At 43.7% G+C, this 20,612-nt stretch overlaps 1 protein-coding gene and 1 long non-coding RNA gene across 6 annotated transcripts; both read right to left on the reverse strand.

The window, feature by feature from the left end:
• Window positions 1-1,073: 1,073 nt before the first annotated feature.
• Window positions 1,074-19,572, reverse strand: FAM53C (family with sequence similarity 53 member C). Of its 5 annotated transcripts, none has more exons than XM_060271577.1 (5): window positions 19,087-19,202; window positions 15,192-15,439; window positions 14,392-14,480; window positions 4,092-4,828; window positions 1,074-1,996 (listed from the first exon to the last, which is right to left on the reverse strand). In XM_060271577.1, exons 3-5 carry the CDS (start codon window positions 14,426-14,428, stop codon window positions 1,733-1,735), a joined length of 1,038 nt encoding a protein of 345 aa, XP_060127560.1. In that variant the 5' UTR covers window positions 14,429-14,480; window positions 15,192-15,439; window positions 19,087-19,202; the 3' UTR covers window positions 1,074-1,732. The 5 variants fall into 5 exon arrangements, with proteins under 5 accessions (XP_060127560.1, XP_034961791.1, XP_034961788.1 ...); XM_035105900.2 differs by lacking the exons at window positions 14,392-14,480; window positions 19,087-19,202 and adding exons at window positions 8,053-8,110; window positions 19,498-19,572 and having other exon boundaries at window positions 1,075-1,996; XM_035105897.2 differs by lacking the exons at window positions 14,392-14,480; window positions 19,087-19,202 and adding exons at window positions 8,053-8,110; window positions 19,212-19,325 and having other exon boundaries at window positions 1,075-1,996.
• On the reverse strand, window positions 5,971-8,044 carry LOC132591716 (uncharacterized). The gene is made up of 2 exons (XR_009557124.1): window positions 6,565-8,044; window positions 5,971-6,521 (listed from the first exon to the last, which is right to left on the reverse strand). It is a non-coding gene; the product is annotated as an uncharacterized LOC132591716 (long non-coding RNA).
• Window positions 19,573-20,612: the final 1,040 nt, after the last annotated feature.

Genomic DNA, 20,612 nt, shown 5'->3' on the forward strand with positions numbered 1-20,612 from the left:
ATGCGCTCTACATGGGGCTACCTTTGAAGGTGACCCGTAAACTACAACTAATCCAGAATGCGGCAGCTAGACTGGTGACTGGGAGTAGCCGCCGAGACCATATTACACCAGTCTTGAAAGATCTACATTGGCTCCCAGTATGCTTCCAAACACAACTCAAAGTGTTGGTGCTGACCTTTAAAGCCCTAAACGGCCTCAGCCCAGTATACCTGAAGGAGCGTCTCCACCCCCATCAATCTGCCCAGACACTGAGGTCCAGCGCTGAGGGCCTTCTGGTGGTTCCCTTACTGCGAGAAGTGAGGTTACAGGGAACCAAGCAGAGGGCCTTCTCGGTAGTGGTGCCCACCCTGTGGAATGCCCTCCCATCAGATGTCAAGGAAATAAACAACTATCTGACTTTTAGAAGACATCTGAAGGCAGCCCTGTTTAGGGAGGTTCTTAATGTTTGAAGTTTTATTCTGTTTTTAGTGTTCTGTTGGGAGCCACCCAAAGTGGCTAGGGAAAGCCAGCCAGATGGGCGGGGTATAAATAAAAATTATTATTATTATTATTATTATTATTATTATTATTTTATTTCCTTGTTAATCTTCATAAAGAAACAAAAATAAAATTAAACTGAAGTCTTGACTTTTGGATTGGCTGATATGGGGAAGGAGGACAATAATAATAATAATTTATTATTTATACCCCACCCATCTGGCTGGGTTTCCCCAGCCACTCTAGGCGGCTTACAACAGAAAAATGAAATAAAATAATTAAACACTAAAAGCCTCCCTAAACAGGGCTGCCTTCAGATGTCTTCTAAAAATCTGGTAGCTGTTTTTCTCTTTGACATCTGATGGGAGGGCGTTCCACAGGGCGGGCGCCACCACCGAGAAGGCCCTCTGCCTGGTTCCCGGCAACTTGGCTTCTCGCAATGAGGGAACCGTCAGAAGGCCCTCGGTACTGGACCTCAGTGTCCGGCCAGAACGATGGGGGTGGAGATGCTCCTTCAGGTATACTGGACCGAGGCCATTTAGGGCTTTAAAGGTCAGCACCAACACTTTGAACTGTGCTCGGAAACATACTGGGAGCCAATATAGATCTTTCAAGACCGGTGTTATGTGGTCTCGGCGGCCGCTCTCAGTCACCAGACAGCAGCAAAAGCCTCGAGTTCTATACTTACCACCAGAAAGGAACTAGGTACTACCAGTGGGGGTGGGGGTGGGGAATGAGTATTACAAAGAACCACAACAAAATTTAATTTCCAACTCTGCTTGTTTCATCCAATATTTTTACAGAGATTCCTATTTTTTCCACCAAACTTGTGGAATCATTTCAATGGAATGAGGTCATAGTAGAACTCTCCCCGCCCCCCATCGTTTTACGGTACTAGAGACTAATGTTATTATCTCCCTTTGGGGTAATGGAGTCCATTTTGAAACCTGGGTGCCCAAGGGGCTTGCTAAAAAACTGATATGGGAATAGGGAGAAGGGTTATTGGCAAAGTTCTCTGTTTTTCTCACATATGGACACACCCCTCTGGCAGGGCTTCATCACTCTATCCCAGAGACATACAGCATCTATACAGCCATTTTTCCTTTTTTTTTAATAAAAAAGAAACAAGCAGACAAAACCCCACCAGTCCCAATGCCACTTTCCCCTCTGCACCCACCCCACTTCCCTCATCAAGGAGTGCAGCCTCCCTTTGTGGCTGATCCCAGAATCAGTTTCTTGTGGAGACATCCAACCCCTAGTTCTCCTCAATCAAAGTTAGATCCAGATCGCTAAAGTCTGGTTGGAAGAGTGTCCTTTTGCTTGCTAAATTCCAATTTAGTCGCCGTGCCGCTTGTACTGCTGCTTCCTCTTCCTCCTCCTCTTCCTCACTTTCACTAAGAACCTGGACACAGTTGCTGAGGGGACTACATGGAGCTGAAGGAGCTTGTGGGCTGCAGCCCAAGAGCCATGATGAATAGCCACCTTCTTCAGATTTGTCCAGCTGACCTGCAAATGGTTTCTGTCAAATGTAACAAAACAAGTTTTTATATACCAATGCACCTTCCATATTTACGGTAGATTACATTATTCTAATACTGACAATTTATAACCATATTCATAATCACTTGCACTAGAGCTCTTTTAAGTCATAACTTGCCAAAGAAAAACACCACTTCCCCCTCCCTGCTCTGGGTCATCTACCTGTCGGCCAGATTCCAGATAAGGCATGAAAAGCCACTTCAAAGCCTGTTCCAGGCTGCACAATGCAGTGCCCCACCTGCAGTGCCATCTACTATCCCATGCAAAGGATCCTTATGTTGTTAGTACTGTATTTTTTATTTTTTTAAATGTAGTTTATTGTTTCTTGTGAAAGCTGCCTTGGAAGTTATTTGTATCCTGTAAGGCAGGAACATAAATAATTGCCATACACAAATAATAAACTGAAGCTGCTGAAGGCTCACCATTGGCTATGGATCTGAGCAGATGGGACACAGACTTGAATTTTCAAAAACTAACTGCTCTCCTTGCTGACCTAAGCTGACGAGTGTGAGACAGACAATGCTATTCTAGCAAAGCCTTCCTGAAGCATTAGCTTCACATATATATTTCTGGTAGCCACCTTACTTTCCCCACAATATGATTATTAATTTAATCTATGTCTTCTCAGGCCATAGTAGACTACTGTTGAAGTTAATGGGGCTAAAGTCCTGAATGCTGTTCACATTATACTTTAATAATAATTAAGCTACCCATCACCTCCTGGCAAATAGAAGGAGAAGAAATGGAGGCAGTGAGAGATTTTACTTTCTTGGCTTCCATGATCACTGCAGATGGTGACAGCAGTCACGAAATTAAAAGACGCCTGCTTCTTGGGAGAAAAGCAATGACAAACCTAGACAGCATCTTAAAAAGCAGAGACATCACCTTGCCGACAAAGGTCCGTATAGTTAAAGCTATGGTTTTCCCAGTAGTGATGTATGGAAGTGAGAGCTGGACCATAAAGAAGGCTGATCGCCGAAGAATTGATGCTTTTGAATTATGGTGCTGGAGGAGACTCTTGAGAGTCCCATGGACTGCAAGAAGATCAAACCTATCCATTCTTAAAGGAAATCAGCCCTGAGTGCTCACTGGAAGGACAGATCGTGAAGCTGAGGCTCCAATACTTTGGCCACCTCATGAGAAGAGAAGACTCCCTGGAAAAGACCCTGATGTTGGGAAAGATTGAGGGCACTAGGAGAAGGGGACGACAGAGGACAAGATGGTTGGACAGTGTTCTCAAAGCCACCAACATGAGTCTGACCAAACTGCGGGAGGCAGTGGAAGACAGGAGTGCCTGGCGTGCTCTGGTCCATGGGATCACGAAGAGTCGGACACGACTAAACGACTAAACAACAACAACAAGCTACCAGTGTTCATATATGCTTTGCCCAAGGCAGAGGGCGTGGGAAAGCAGTGGCCATAATTGAATACTCCATAGAATGGAGGATTCTATAATAGGAATGGGTGCTCTACCCAAACATTTCTGCCCTAACTCTATGTTTTGAATCTGAAAATAACATGGGATGGCTGCTGGATCTTCCAGCAATAACTGAGCAACCAATTACTGCTGGTCAAATGTGAACCCTATAGCAATAGGGACATAAAACAGTAGTTTCAGCTGGAAACTGATAATGTAAGCGGAGGAGCCCATGAAGCAGGGTCTATTATCACTTCTGTATTTTGTGCAGCACCTGACCCAACATTACCAATAAATAAACACGGAGTAACATGTTTCGTTGGCATCATTCAGAGAAATCCCGGTGTGGCTCCCAGCTCTCCCCTTTGCCCAGTGCTTGTAATCTCAACTATCTCATAACAGCAAATTGTTGTCAGAGGTTAAGGACAGAGATCAAGAGAATCTCTCTCTCTCTCTCTTCTCTCTCTCTCTCTCTCTCTCTCTCTCTCTCTCTCTCTGTGTGTGTGTGTGTGTGTGTGTGTGTGTTATTTTGTGACATAGCCAAATCTGTTCTTCAGTAGATTACCCTTTTAATCTGACTCCACCCCATCATTTCCCCTTTCATATGTATCCTTAAGGCACTCAGATGGGAACAGTGCTTCCTTCCTTCCTTCCCTACCTGATTCATCTTGTAGAAATCAAGCGAGGGCCTATGCCACCTCACATCCTCATCGTGGCGCCGCTTGAGACCAGATTTCCTGGTGTCCAAGTCACATGGCTGTGAGCGGCTGCGAGGGAGGCTGTGCTGGTGTCGAAGCAACTCTGGAGTGGAGGTGGTGGAGCTTCGCGGGGAGGGAAGGAATCTGACAGGTGAAAGGGAGAAACGTCGTTGAAGAGGGTAGGGCTGCAAAGTCTCTCCAGTCTCCCATGATGTGCTTGCTGGCGATTCTCGGGATAGGGCCAGGCTAAAGAAAGGGGGGCTCCTGCCGCCGCTGCTACCACCAGCACCATCTTGAACACACTGGTGAGAGGCACTGGGGGCAGGGTTGAAGCAAGGTGTGTTGGCTCCCTGGGCCAGGTTCTGGGCTTGTACTGCCAAAGTGTCCCCTCCACTGTTGTCCCGGCGTTTGATGTGCGTCCAGACTTTGGAGCCCAGGGGCTTCCAGACAGCCTGCCAACGGGAGAGGTCTTCAGGCACTGATAGTGAACGGCAGTGTCTTTTGGTGGGGGGCACAGAAGCCTTTTCTGAGACTACTGAGTTGGTGGCCAGTGTTTGGGATGTGAGGCTGTTCTGAGGACGGTTGTCTGAGCTGCAGGGGGGCAGGGGGAGGCTCAAGCTGGAGTGTTGGTAAAGACCTGTGCTGTCCTGAAGATGGATCTTTGGACAAGGAGCTAGGTCCCTCCATGAAGTTCCCTCTGCAAGAAATATCACAAGACAGAATATTAAAGATGAAGGCTCTAATTAGCACCACAAGCCACACGCCAGATAGCCAATTTATCTTTTGACATGTGAGCAATCAGCACCCCTTGTTGCCTTATTTTTACTTTTTAATAGCACCATCACACATACAAAGTTTCAGAACCTTCTACAACAGCCATTGTAGAACAAACAATCATTCCAAGCAATTGTTAGATCAGAAACAGCCCTAACTATTCTACTATAGCCGATTAGGATTTAAGATCTCGTCTGATCATCTTTGTTGTGCCTCACTCTCAATTAAGAAGTAACCCACAATGACAACAAGATAGGGAAATGTTCTCCAGGATAACATTCCCATTTGCTCCCCTTAGTTCCCTGATTACGGTGCCTCTGGGTGTCCCCCCCCCCCCCCCGTGATGCATGAGGTCTTCACATTCAAGAAGCAATTCTCTTCTTTCGCTGTTAGACAGGAGGCACTTGTGGATCAGAGAAAGGGAGTAAACCTAGTGAGGGACAACATAAATTTTCTTTTATACTTACACCTGTTACAGTTGGAGCAAGATGTTGGCAGGGAGCCAGATTAAGATATCCTACCTTAAAAAATTCTACAATTTATTCATTGTTTGGTTACTACCGTTGGGGCAGTTCACTGAACAACTGTGGGAACCAATTAAAGGAATTGAATTCAAGCTGAAGAACAGTTGGAGAAAACAATTACTGCTTTTTTCCAAGTTCTTCCATGTTTAGTACAACTGACGAATTTGGGGTGCTTTTCATGTCCACAGCCCCACCCCACCCCATTCATATTTAACACACATATAATAAAACAGCTGGAATATTTCTCTCTCCAACATTAGCATACAGTAAGATCTTCCAGCCACTTCCCTTCTTAGTCATGCCTTAAGAAAAGCAAAAAGCAGTCCTGCGTTTCACAACTGCAGTCCGTCCAGAAAGGCTGTGTTCATTTATGACATTGTTCTTATAAGACTCATTTGTCTCTTTGCATAGCTACAGAGGTGGTCAAGCTAGTAGCAACAATAATCAAATGAGTTAGCCTCCAAGTCAAAATCCATGCTGCCTTGAAGGAAATCCAGAGACGAAACCCCAAGTTGCCTATATATAGAAGTTTTTTTTAAAAAATGACAAGGAGCTAATATGGCCCATTTCATTCAAAAGCATACTGGTTGCAAACTGAAATAAGAGGACTAATATGCAAAAGCTAGAACCAAACATGCCGCACAAAGAAAAGAAAGGAGCAGACATATGACAGGAACCTTGAGAAACACAAACCATGCTTTCCAACAAGACAGAAGGAAGGAGTTTAAATATTCTGTAAATCCCACACAAAGCCACTCACATAGCCAATCTGAGCTCCAAAAGCATAACCATACTAGTCTGTAGCAGCAAAAAGGAGTCCTGTTGAATCTTAAATATCAACAAATTTATCATGGCATAAAGTTTGAGGCTACGGTACAGCGCACCGGTATATTGTGTAGGGAAAAAAAAGCAAAGATAACCATGCTGGTCTATTAGGACTCCCAATATCCACAGGTGAGCAGTACCTTTTATTGGAACCAATTTTACCTCATTGAGGCGGATCTCCCTGCTTGTGTGTGTGTGTGTGTATTTAAATCTTCACCCTCCACTTGATGCACCTGATGAAGTAGGTTCATGTTAAAAGTATGTAGCCTGAAATGGCCCTCTTCGGACACTCCATTAGAGCAATTATTACGTACAGTAGAAGATAAAGCTATTTTAACTCAGGTTATCCAGCTGAAAATCCTGACAGGCTAATATTGCCCTGTATAAAGCAGGTAAAAGCTAACAAGTTTAAACCCAAGATACTTTGTTTTGTAAGGCAGCCTGGAAACTTGCTTAAAGGATAAGGTGGAAACTTCTGTAATAAATAAATCAGATAAATAAAATGGCCCATCATGCTATAGCTGAACCAAGAAAACACATTCGCCACCAACACCCACAAAGTCATTATGTGGAAAATATTCTAATTCTAAGCCTACAAAGGAGTCACAGTCAGATTGCTGTACAATATGGTTCTAGTACAAGTGACCAGAACAGTCACAGGAATGACTCACTTTGGCAGGGAACACACGCTTTCTTTAATGTGCCTTGCAAAGAAAACGTGCTGCAAACAAAAAATGCTATTTTAAAATAAGTGACTAGAAGCTATTCTGCTCAAGGCTCAGTACAGATTGTACAATGTAGGTTTCCTACATTGATTGGAAACATAAGAGCTACAAAGGATCCAGGAATACACTTTGATAGCTTACAGTTTTATGACATACAGCTGAGATTAATTACGTACCAAAATTCTATATGGGCCGACTGCAGTAAGAGTCAACAGAACTGATGAAGACAGCAGCTAGTATTTTTTTTAAAATTAAGACTATGGGTTTTATTCTCTTATCCACCTGGCATCAATTCTTCCTCCATACCTAATCAAGCACAACCATAATTCAAGTGCCAAAATCAAGTTATTTATCAGAGTATGTACCGATATACTGCCAATGTAACTATGCTACAACGTAGTTTGTATCAAGAGTTAATTATTAGCGCTATCTATCCTGAAGTGTTTACATGACCAGAATACCAGTGGTGGTACTTGGCCACATACGTAAACTGCTTTGATCAAGCGGTATATACATTTTTGAATAAATAAATAAATATGAAATATGTAACTTTTTTAATATAGGCAGCACCCAGTATGCATATAGCAATATTACGCTGTATTAGATTTTATTTTATTGTTTACACAATTTATATCTTAGATATAAGAATCTTAGTTGTTTGCAACATTTTAGATAAAACGGTGATGGTTGCCAGTTCAAAAATAAAGACGGAAAAAAGAAATGGGAGCATTAGCAGGATTAATTTTTAAAACTACTAAACAGAACACCACTTCTTCACTGGATCTCTTTCCTTCCATTCGTCAGAAGCATAATGACATTTCTTTACTGAAAACAGCCATTCTTGTTATTTATTGGGATATCCTCCTGCATTTAACTCTGTTGAATTCTTGTTATTAAAACTAAACCACAGTTGGAGATGGTATCACAAAATACATGAGCTCTAGGAGACCTGGAAAGCAAGCTAATCTTATTAACTGTGAGCTGCATATAAAGGACATCAGACGATAAAAAGGACAGACAAAAGAGAAATGGATGTAGGCACAAAAGGTGGAAGTCCAGCCAGACGCTCTTACCAGGCGCTATCTGGAAGGGGCTGCCACAGCTGGCCACATCAGCATGATCAGGCAAAGGCTAGGGAGGAAACACAAGGAGTCACCACATCACAGCAAGGACCAGCATCTCACAAGCACCTCTGGATCTGTAATTCCTAACATGTGGGCATACAACAGAAGAGTGGTACCAGCTGTGGGATTCTACCAACATTCAGATATCTTGCCGTATCTCAGGATTGGAGAATTTGTGGCTCTTCAGATATTGGTGGACCATGATGCCATTCACTTCCCACCATTACTCATACTGGCTAGGGTTGATACAAGGTGGAGCCCAACAACATCTGGAGGACCACAGGTCTCCCACTCCTGGACCTATCTGAATTCCTTGGATCCTATGACCCCCCACCCCCTGTCATTAGTAGTAGCAAATCTTCAAGCTTTCCCCAAGAAAAGCTTCCCAAACTTGCTTTAATCTGAATGTTGAAACCAAAGTTCAGAGGGGCAAAATAACCAAATGGAAACTCTGATTTGCTCAAGCTCGACTACCAGTCCTTTCCATGGTGCTGCTCTTACAGTCATCCACAAGCTACTATTCTACAGAGGTTCTACACAGATTTAAACTGCTCCCTTTATACCATGCCTAAACTATTCAGTATCAAAAGCCCGAGGATACTTCACTCTCATTAGAAAGAATGTGAGAAGACACAGCAAGAAATTAATGTTTTAGATTATGGCCACAGCTAAAAGTGCACTTACCACTATTTTCCTCTTTCATTCTATCACTTCACTGATCTTTGGTGACTGGAAACCCTCTGAGACAAGGACAATGTAGTATTTATTTGTCCGTATGCCAGCTCCCTTAATATAAGGAGAGCCAGACACTAAATACCACAAGCCATCATAAATTAAGATGCACCACTTCTACCTAAAGCAATGAGTGGTCTCCCCAAATCTCTTGCTTGACAATAACAGATTAAACATACCTAACAAAATAGCACAGGAAAGAGTTATGGAAGGAACAATTATTGTCATCTTTGCCTCCATGTGTTGTTTCCAAATGTCAATAGAGTAGCGTGTCTCTGCACATTATCCATGTTTAAAACTTGAAAGGCTGAAGTCCCTTTGCTCTCCAAACCATTGACTCTCTGCTACAGAGCTTCCTCTGCTCAAACATTATTATGCTTTTGGACTGTGCCTTCCCCTGCAAAAGCTGCATTAGGCCACACAACCCATTCTTAGAAGTCTACACCTCAATGCTGCAGAGAAGTCAAGTTCTGTTACTGGCTGCAACTGCAACTTTGCAGAGTTTTAACTTTTTTTCTGGACAATATTTCTAGGCAACAGATTAATGCATCTTTAACTCATTTTGAGGCAAAAAAATCCCTTATTCCCATGGACTCCAGATCTAGGATAAATCAGAAAATGCATGCTTCATATTCCACCACGTCATTCTCTTTTTAATTAATTTTTGCCACAGCAGTACATTGCCTTTCATTTTCCAAGTCAGACCAACTCTCCTTAGATTACAGGGACAGGTTAGAGAGAGGACCCCTTAGTACAGTTTATCCTATCCCCGTTAAGAAAAAATATGGAGAAAGTGCACTGGGAAACGCTTTGCATTTAATAAGGATTGGGGTGATTGGAAAACAAAGACGATAGAACACATGCACATGAGCGAGAAACTGGTGGGGGAACTTGGAAACTGCAGGTCAGTTTCCCTTGTGAGTGGTATTCCACAGTCCTCAAACAGTAACATGCTAAAAAGAAGAAAATAATATGGGATTTAGAGATAATTGTAAAAAAACGGCAAGCTCCTAGTGCAGTAGAATGCTTGAGTAATATTATATAAAGCAAAGAAATACACCAGTATCTTCTTGATTCCTCCCCAATACTCTTTACTCTTTCCATCACTGCCCTGTGATGTATTGTAAACCAATATGTGATCCTCAGATGAAGGGCTACATAGAAATTCAGTAAGAAAATAAATAAATCACCTTCCAAAGGAGTGACCTTTACCCTCAGTCATTCAATGGCAAACGAGCCTTTGACCTTTACCTGTTCAGAGCAGCAACAAATATAATGCTAACTTGAGGCATATCTGCAGTCATCTGTAGCAATAACTTCAGACCATACCTGTCCCTCACTTGTCCTTGAAGACAGGAAATTATGGAACTAGCATGGAAAAAAACAAAAAACCCACCCATTCTCTTGCTCTCACAGAAAGAAAAAAATCAACATCTGGGTAATTTTGATAAGCCCCTTGAAAACACCAGATACCCAATGTGATGTAGTGGTTAGAGTACTGGACTAGAGAGACCAGGGTTCAAACCCCCACTTAGTCATGAAGCTCACTGGGTGATCTTTAGTCAGTCACTTTCTCTTAGCCTAACCTACCTCATAGGATTGTTCTGAGGATAAAACATGTTGCTCAACAACTCCAGGTGAGCACTCAGGAAGTAAAGGCCCCTGTGGCAAAGGTATAACTTGGCGCACTACTTACAAATCACCTTATTGTATTTAGCACCTAATTGCATGATGAGGTACCAAGTCTCTTTTCTAGCATTAAACAGTAATCTTTTGAACACTAAAAGACAAGGCATGCCATATATGCAGCTTGGCTTGCATCACCAAAATCTGACCGGGGGAGGGGAGGAGAGTTACCATCTCCCAAATATGTCCAACCAAGCTTCGCAGTACAGTACAAAGTTCAATTTGGGATAGGAAAAGTTGGCCAGAGTTGAATGTCTATATCCGATATTGTAGACCCAATAACAAATTGGGACTCTGTTTATGTACCAGACACCTAGCTGCCCAACACTCTCCCCATTTGAGCTGACAAAGGTGGTCAGTGTGGCATTGAGAACTGCATGGTTTATGGTTAGGGAGAACTTTAATAACCCCACCAAACCTAATTGAGGCTGATTCAACACATGTAGGATGACAAACTTGGAAGCTAGTCTTCTGTACAAAACAAAAACATCTGCAGGTGAGGGAGACATTCTTGGTTCTGTTGCGTTGGCCACTTCATTACATGATCAGATTTGACATTCAGGCTGTCTAATCTCCACAGAACCTGATTAATTTCAATGGTTTTCTGTCATCACTGGAGATTTTCAGTCTAGCTGATGGTCCTGCCAAGACTCTGGTATCTGCTTGGAATGAGGAGATCACAATGGCAATTGATGGGATAGCTTGCAAATATCCTCAACCCGATTGTAGAAGCATATCAGCTTTGTGGTATTCCAAGAAGCTAATGGTGACGAATCATCTGAACCAACGATTAGTGTGTAAGTGACAGAAAACATTCAACGAATATGACCAAACACAAGTGAGAGCTAATTTACTTCTCTGCCACCACTGCATTTGTTCAACGTTATCCACCACATCCGTTTCTGGTGATGAGCAGACTCCTCAGTGGAGGCTCAGTGATACAAGATCTAGAGCCTGAGTCTGCTGTTTATTTTGTAGATAAAGTAACTTGCACCTGTGCCAACTTGGGTGCAAGAACTGTGATAGAGTACAAGACTATGAGCCTCTATGAGTGTCATTCTATGATTCTCATCACCTCACACCAAACTGAAGACATATACAAGTTGCTTGGAGAGTTGAGGCCCCCCACATATCCCCTTAACCCTTGCCCATTTTAGCTAGTGAAATCTGCCAAGGCTAGGCTATGCAATCTGAACCTTAGAGGTGATTAACACCTTTATCAGGGATACTGTGGTCACTGCTACCTTGAAATACGCCACGTTGAGGCCACTATTTAAAAAGCCAAGTTTAGAAATACTAAACTCCTGAGGCAATTATCTGGAGGCAACTGTGAGCTAGATGAGCGTGAGTAAGATACAACTTAATCCTGGAACCTGAATAATCTGGATGGAGAATTTAATCGAGTTGCACTCACTCTGAAGTATGAAATTCAGAAGGTTGCATGCTGGACTATTGTAATACACTCTAGATTGGGCTGTCTTTAAAGGCAGTTTAGAAATTTCAAATGGTGCAAAATGCAACTGCCCAAGTATTGATGAAGGTCAGGTGGTTAGAGCAAGCAACAACTACATTGCACAAGTTACACTGATTCAATAGTGCATTTCTGGGCTCAATTTAAAGTCCCAGCAATTACCTTTCAAGTCCCAAACCAGGTGTGGTGAACACAAAGATCATGCCAAAAGCAGTATCTTCCCCTTAAGGTGTCAGGTACTCAATTCTACTGTAACATCTCTATAAACATGGAGACTTCAGTCCTGCCTAATGAAACTATTAGCCAATGACAGCCTACCAATTTACCTTCATAGACACTTGTCATGTGGAGATCAGTTCCATAGGTTAATTACATGTAAATGTAGAATGGAATCTCTCTTCTTAAGCAGTGTATAGATAATAATCTCCGATAAGAAAGACTGCCTATTAGCTACTACCATGACAATAACTCCAACCCAGCAACAGTAGCTCAACAACTGTAGAAAAGTAATGGGTGAGAGGGGGAGGGAAGCACTTATCCTTATTTGCACCAATTCTTATAACTGTAAAATCACAGCCCTTTTCTTTAACCCCAAACACATGACTGGAATGGCAAAATTGACTTTGAGGAATCATAGAGTTGGAAGAGACCACAAGGGCCATCCAGTCCAACCACCTGCCAAGCAGGAAACACCATCAAAGCATTCCTGACAGATGGCTGTCAAGCCTCCGCTTAAAGACCTCCAAAGGAGACTCCACCACACTCCTTGGCAGCAAATTCCACTGTCGAACAGCTCTTACTGTCAGGAAGTTCTTCCTAATGTTTAGGTGGAATCTTCTTTCTTGTAGCTTGAATCCATTGCTCCGTGTCCGCTTCTCTGGAGCAACAGAAAACAATCTTTCTCCCTCCTCCATATGACACCCTTTTATAGATTTGAACATGGCTATCATATCACCCCTTAACCTTCTCTTCTCCAGGCTAAACATACCCAGCTCCCTAAGCCATTCCTCATAAGGCATCGTTTCCAGGCCTTTGACCATTTTGGTTGCCCTCCTCTGGACACGTTCCAGCTTGTCTGTATCCTTCTTGAACTGTGGTGCCCAGAACTGGACACAGTATTCCAGGTGAGGTCTGATCAGAGCAGAATACAGTGGTACTATTACTTCCCTTGATCTAGATGCTATACTCCTATTGATGCAGCCCAGAATTGCATTGGCTTTTTTAGCTGCTGCATCACACTGCTGACTCATGTCAAGTTTGTGGTCTACCAAGACTCCTAGATCCTTTTCACATGTACTGCTCTCAAGCCAGGTGTCACCCATCCTGTATTTGTGCCTTTCATTTTTTTTGCCCAAGTGTAGTACTTTACATTTCTCCCTGTTAAAATTCATCTTGTTTGCTTTGGCCCAGCTGTCTAATCTGTTAAGGTCATTTTGAAGTGTGATCCTGTCCTCTGGGGTATTAGCCACCCCTCCCAATTTGGTGTCATCTGCAAACTTGCTCAGTATGCCCTTAAGCCCATCATCCAAGTCATTGATAAAGATGTTGAATAAGACTGGGCCCAAGACAGAACCCTGTGGCACCCCACTTGTCACTTCTCTCCAGGAGAATAGTAGCAGCTTTTGGTCTACTCAGTTTTACTGCTAAGGAAATAATGTTCTTGAATGCCAGGGTACTGCTGAAAGAAGCAGGACCCTCACTTTGAGATGTCTACCCCAACCCACCACATTCGTATTTGCATAGGTACTCACTCATCTTTTCATCTGCTTAAGAGCTTTTTAAAAAATTCCAAATCTCCTCTGGCCATGGAGAAGCAAGGAAACTTGGGAGTGGGGGTAGGGAATATAAACTGTTTCATGGGCCACAACCATGGCCATAACAAGAGCTGCCCATAACAATCACCAGAATAAGTGTTCTTACTTATTATTGAAGTGTTAGCCATGTTCTCAAGGGCTGGTTTTAGCTTTGCCAGGGTATAGATTGAAACAGAAAATCTGTAAGAGTGATTGGCGTTAGGGCACTAAACGTAATATATGTACTCTGCAGAACACCCCTCTCTCCCAAGACGATATAGCAGGCTGCGGGTTCACAACAAAACTAATGATGTTGGGACTACAACTCCCATTCACCCTTGCCAACATGGTCAGTGGTCAGGGATAATGGGAGCTGTTGTTCAAGAAGATCCGAGGGAGACCATGTTGGTTACCCCGGCTTAGACGGTCACAAAGTGCTTGTACTACTTGTACTAGCCCAATAGATTTTTTTTTAACATCTGTCTTTGAATAGCAGATCCTCCTGCCATATCAAAAGCTCTATTGGAACCTCCCCTCACTTTCAAAAGCAGTTTGGCATGCAGTATGGGCAGAAGACTGTTGGGGTAGGGAAGACCCAAAGTATACTTAGGCATTCAGAATTAGTTATTTGACTCCTGGTCATAGGCAGCAGCAGCAGCTTGAAGCACAGCGTAGCAATCTCTCCAATCTTTCATCTATTAAAATGAGGCAACGGGTGAATTCAAGGTCACTGAGGAAATCATTCCACCAGTGCAAGCATTTCTGCTTGCCCAGCAGAACAATCTTCCCTCTCTTCCACCCTGTGTACTGTTCTGGGGGTTCTCCCAACCTCCAAAGTGGATTTGGAAGAGGCATGGGGGAGGGGGAGCCCCGCTGCACTGGCAGGAGTTATTGAGTTGGTTTCCTCTAACAGAATAAGTTACAGTGGTACCTCGGTTTAAGTACACAATTGGTTCCGGAAGTCTGTACTTAACCTGAAGCGAACTTTCCCATTGAAAGTAATGGGAAGTGGATTAATCCATTCCAGACGGGTCTGCGGAGTACTTAACTTGAAGCGTACTTGACCTGAGGTATGACTGTAATTGGTTCTGGAAGTCCGTACTTAACCTGAAGCGTACTTAACCTGAAGCAAACTTTCCCATTGAAAGTAATGGAAAGTGGATTAATCCATTCCAGATGGGTCCACGGAAGGTGATTAATCCACTTTCCATTACTTTCAATGGGAAAGTTCGCTTCAGGTTAAGTATGCTTCAGGTTAAGTACAGACTTCCGGAACCAATTGTGTACTTAAACCGAGGTACCACTGTAGTTGAATCTGGCCCTAAGATTCAAGATAAAAGCAAACAGTATTTCTTGTACTAATTTGAAAACTATCAAGATCCAAGGCAAGGCAGGGCAAATCTTACCAGGCTGATGCTGAAGGATGTGCATTTCAATTCCTCCAGGCTTTGTTTCTGTAGCTGTTCAGTTATCAAGGTGATCATGGCTTCTTACAGAGGCCAGGCACCAGAACCCTTGAGAGACTCCAGCTCCTGCCACCTGCCACCCTTTCGCCTCCCTCAGCAAGTCCAGCCGCATTCAAGCATCACCATCACATCTGCTAAGCTGTTGTCTTCATACATGCTAGCCATACTCCATCTCATACTCGGGAACCCTGCAAAAGACAGATATTAATTAAGGAAGGCGTATTATATCATCCCTACTCTCTCCAGATCTGCTGTTCAAAAACAAACATGCATATGTGTGTGATATACGTATATGACCAAGACACAAGTTAAACAAGCTTAAGCCTTGTTTAAGGCTCCATAGCTAGCATATTTTAAAATATTACATCTTTACCCTGCCTTTGCTACCAGGATGCTACCAAGCAGCATATAGGGTTTGTTCCCTCTACTCTATTTTATCCTCAGACCTACCCAGTGAGGTAGGTGAAAGCAGCAAGATAGTGATGGACCAAATGTCAGCCAGTGAGCTTCTTAGCTGTGTGCGGATCTGATTTGAACTTAAGCCAAGGAGACTATATCATCACACTGGCTCTCCAACTTTTATTTTCTGCATGTTGATTTTAGTTCAGCACTTTCAGAAAGCCCCAACCATGTGATATTTTATTTCTGTAGTACAAAGAGTCAGGACTCCATCCTCAGTTTTTCCTTTTGGTTCCTTGAATAAATTGATGCCTTACCTTATTCTTCAAATTTTCTACAATACTTAAAGACTGGTGTCTGGGCTTCTTAAATGTATTATAGTAAAACATGCAATGTTCCATAATAAGGAAACAGAACTTAGTACAGTATTGTGAGCTTAGTACTGTGAGCAAAATCTAAATCAGATGTGAAGCCTACCTAATTTAATCTCTCATTATCAGCGCTCAGTAGACTAAAAGTCAACATCTACTCTGAGCAAGCTTGATCATTTGCCACTGCCACCTTTCTCCCAGCGTGAACTTTCCCTCTTGATATGGATAACCAATCCCTAATGTTCAGTTTTGCTAACTTATCTCAGAATGCTGAAGTGAAGGATGTATTGTAAATAGCTTACTAGACCTAGATAATGCAAATTAACTACAAATTAACTAATGCAAATTTCACTGAACACCTCTTATTCTGTGCAAGTTAATACTTATACCTCTCCTAAACAGTCACAATGTGCTTTACAAAACCAAGATCAGTAGCCTAGAAGTTCTGCTATAGAGTAAAATAAGGGAACATAAAGATAAGAGATTGTAGCCTAATAAGTTCTACAGAGAGCTGACCCACTGAAATTAATGCACCTAAGTTAGTCATCTCTCTGTTTTGAGTATGACTAATGTTGACTACAACCCAGGCTACTTATGATGTTCATTCGTCATCTAGGAAAGGCAAATTAATATGCATAGCAATTTTTATAGCACTTTTTGGTATGTAAAGACTGAAATTCTACACACACTTTAGCTGGGAGTAACTCATTAAACTGTCCAAATTACTTCTGAGTAGGTATGTATAGGATTACAGTATTAAGTGGTTACAATCTTCACAGTGCGGTAATTCCCACTTAGTTCAAAGGGGACTGCACTCAGTCATGTGGGTATAGGATTGCAGTCTCAATGCATATTTATACATACAAAGACATACAAATGACTCTTACTTTTTCCAAAAATAGTAGAACAAACTAGTCCTAAAACCAAAGGGAAAAGAGGAATCCAAAGGCAATGTGTGAAAACGATTAGTTCAACAAGATGGACTTGCTGGTGGGGTGGGGGTGGGGTGGGAAAGTAGTTCACCAAAATCTATGCTGTATTTGTCTCAGGTGAAAGGAACTTGAAATCCAGGTTCTTAGTTTAGTCCAGAAAGAACCAAGCTGAGAAAAGTCAGGTGGCTTGCTTCCTTGAAAATGTTACCGTAGTTTTTCTAAGTACATCCCTTCTTTTTTACCTCAAAATAGAAGTTCATTTTAAAATTGCCTCTCTAGGTCTTCCTTGCTGCACCTTTGTCTTCCAGACTACCCTTTCTGAAACCATACATTAAGCATTAAAACACAATTTACAATAATTGGGGGGAAGAGTGAGGCTCCATGGATTTACCAAGCTGCTCACACACACTCATCCATTTCTAGTCCTGTCTCTGCCTCTTCATCAGTTATTGTCCTCCCCATTATCTGTTCTAGACCGCAAGATTCTTCAGGGCAGGAGCTGGGGCCTATCTACATTTTTGCTTATGGAACTCAGTAAACTAAAATATACTCCAGTGGTGCTCTATAAGCAAAATACATTTTCAAAACTCTTCACAATATTATTTTCTATATGTTCTTGATAAGGTGGGGTGCACTTTCTCCTCTACTGTTTTTTACAGATGCCAGAGCACTTTCTCACCATAAATCTAGTAAGGATGCAGTCCTATGCATTTTGCTAGGGATTAAGTGAATGTGCATAGGACCACACTGCACACAGAGAAATAGCTTAATTTTGGCACTTCAATTTACACAAGCAACTTGGTCAACAATTAATATTTCCCCTGGCATACACTGTATACATTGAAGGCTCCTCATAACTTTCTCTAAACTTAAAATACTCCATAGACTCTGTTCTAGAGAGCTTCTGCCAGGAACAATTTCTTTCCCCACATTAATCCTGGTTAATTTAGCAGCTGATAGCATGCAATAGATTTGCATCTGAAAGACAGAAGTTCAAGCCCCTGCTCAGTCATGAAGCCTACTGGGTGGCCTTGGATAAGTCAGTATCTCTCAGCAACAACCTAACTGCAGGACTGTTGTGATGAGAAAAGATAAAAAGATGAACTGTAATCCACCCTGGGCCTCAAGGATAGGGTGGGGGAAGTCTGCAAGAATAACTAAGAAGTCTCCTAGGATGTGCCCAAAATCTTGTGGCTGTTTTTTTACTGTAAAGGACGTGCTAGAAGTATTTTTTTCCTTATGTATTGTCCTTAGGCAATTAGTTATAATACTTTGCTATGCATCTTCCTCCACGCCTACTTATTCTAATGGCTTCAGGCCACAAGCCTTTAGAAAACACTGATCCACCAAGCCCCATTACCAGACACCTTAAAACTAGTGTAGAAAAATTTCCAACAGCTTAGCAAAGTGTTGGGTTTTCATTCCAGCTGCTTCCCCTCCTCCAGTCCTACATGATGCGCCCAATACTTGATTCATTCGTTTATACAGCGATCTAATTATTTAAAAACCCCAAACACAAGCAGGCCTCAAGCAACCTCGAGCCTGTGCGATAGGGAGACAGCGCGAGACTCCATGACAGGATTGTGCCATGCAGTGCGATTCTGCTGTGTTTTTAAGAATGGGTCCCGTCAACCTAGTTTTAGGAATGCATCCACAGGGGACGCAATACCTAACAAAGCAGAACCATCCCAGCCTCCGCGGAGGGAACCACTCCCCCCCCCTTTCTCCACCAAGGCCCTCCATTCCATCCCAAATTCCCATAGATTCACGCGCTGCCTTGCACGCCCAGGCAAGCCCCTGAACCCACATCTTCCGCCGAAACCACAACGTTATCCAATCCAGCGTAGCAAGCGCCTATAACGTAACAAAACAAAACAACCTCTGCCTTGCAGGGTTCCTTTTTTTCTTTTTCTTTTATGACAACAGGAGACGTCTGTAACCGAGGCACCTCACAAAGACAACCCCCCTCCCTCTCCGGAGACTCCCAAGATCCCCACCCCATAAACACACACACACACACACACCTGGAAGCACCAAAATCCCCCACCGCGCGCGCGCACCCCACAAATTTCAGTATTACACCCACCCGAGCTCCGCAGCCCCCCCCCTTTTGCCACCTTTCGCGATACCCACCGCGCCAGCTGAAGGCGGCGGCGGCGGCTCCAGCACCTCCTCGCGGGGCCCGCAGTCAGGCAGTTGTGCGCCCCCTTTCTCGCGCCCCCCCACCCCCGATTCTGAACAGCACCGAGACCACCCACCCGCTGTGTGCGTGGGGAGACCTCGTTCCTGGGCTCCCCCGACACGCCAGCATCCACCGGCCCTCCCTGGTCCAGCTGCCGCCCCCAACCCGGCGGCCAGGGCTCCCAGCCCCACCACCACCACCCCGCCAGGAGCCTCTGCTCCCCCTTCGGTCGGGAGTGGATCGACCTGCTCAGGACAAACCACCCCACTCACAAGGGAAGCGGTGAAGCCCCCTGTATCAGCAGCGACCCACAGGGGAATTTCAGAAAGGGGCTCGCCTCTCCACAACAACCCACTACGAACCCCTCTTGCAGCAACGCAGGGACTTGGCTTTCTGTCGTCCTGGGTTGCCCCAACACTAGCCTCGTCTTCTCCCCCTTCTACGGACCGTACCAAGTGGCAAAGCATGACGGGATATGTAGTTCGAATTGAGGCTCTGGGAGAATAGCGTTTTACCCCTTCCTCTGGCCCATTCCTTCCATGGCCCGAGGCATTTTCCACTTCTTAATTTAAGCCAGCCTCAGTTACAGAATAAATACCTTTCAGCGAGAGGGCTCCGTCTCATAAAATGTGAAATATATTGTTACTAAATATATATACTGTATATATATATATACCCCAATGATGTCAAGAGTCCCTTTCTTTCTCTACCCGAGCTCTTTCTTAGCCAACCTGGTCAACCACCTGAAACTGAGTGATAACGCTTCTGGGGCCACTGCTTGCACTGAGCCCTGGCCTCTCATAACACAAGCAGTATTTCTGGAACTACATAGACCTAAGTATGCATGAACAACTTTTGGCAAGAGTACACTCAATTTTGGCAGGTGGCAATGTGGGTTAATCCACAGAGTCTAGGGCTTGCTGATCAGAAGGTCGGCGGTTCAAATCCCTGCAGCGGGGTGAGCTCCCGTTGCTCGGTCCCAGCTCCTGCCCACCTAGCAGTTCGAAAGCACATCAAAGTGCAAGTAGATAAATAGGGACCGCTCTGGCGGGAAGGTAAATGGCGTTTCCGTGCGCTGATCTGGTTTGCCAGAAGCAGCTTTATCATGCTGGCCACATGACCCGGAAGCTGTCTGCAGACAAACGCCGGCTCCCTCGGCCTATAGAGCAAGATGAGCGCCGCAACCCCAGAGTCGGACACGACTGGACCTGATGGTCAGAGGTCCCTTTACCTGCAGGAGACCCAACTGATGAAACCTATGAAACATGTTTTGTGTCCTGATTCACCAGCTGCAACACATATAGAGAAGAGAGTGGCATATATTGAGAGCACAACCAGCTGGAGGTGCATAATCAGAAAAGTAAAGGACATGTTTTCGTAACCAAGCCACACTCATCATGACTAAATGATAAATGAATAGGGGCAGTCATGTACTTAGGTCAGAAGCAGGCATGTGTAACCTGTGACTCAACAAGAT

This window comes from Zootoca vivipara, chromosome 2, assembly GCF_963506605.1.
Source record: "Zootoca vivipara chromosome 2, rZooViv1.1, whole genome shotgun sequence".
In the NCBI taxonomy this organism is placed as follows: Eukaryota; Metazoa; Chordata; class Lepidosauria; order Squamata; family Lacertidae; genus Zootoca; species Zootoca vivipara.

Bases quoted from the DNA above. Each gene is read 5' to 3' on its own strand.
- FAM53C (XM_035105900.2), bottom strand. From the start codon at position 15,269: ATGATCACCTTGATAACTGAACAGCTACAGAAACAAAGCCTGGAGGAA. The intron at 8,111-15,191 runs GTAAGATTTGCC...TTTCCTCCCTAG, and splicing joins CATCCTTCAGCATCAGCCTG to CCTTTGCCTGATCATGCTGA. The intron at 4,829-8,052 runs GTAAGAGCGTCT...TATTTCTTGCAG, and splicing joins CCCCTTCCAGATAGCGCCTG to AGGGAACTTCATGGAGGGAC.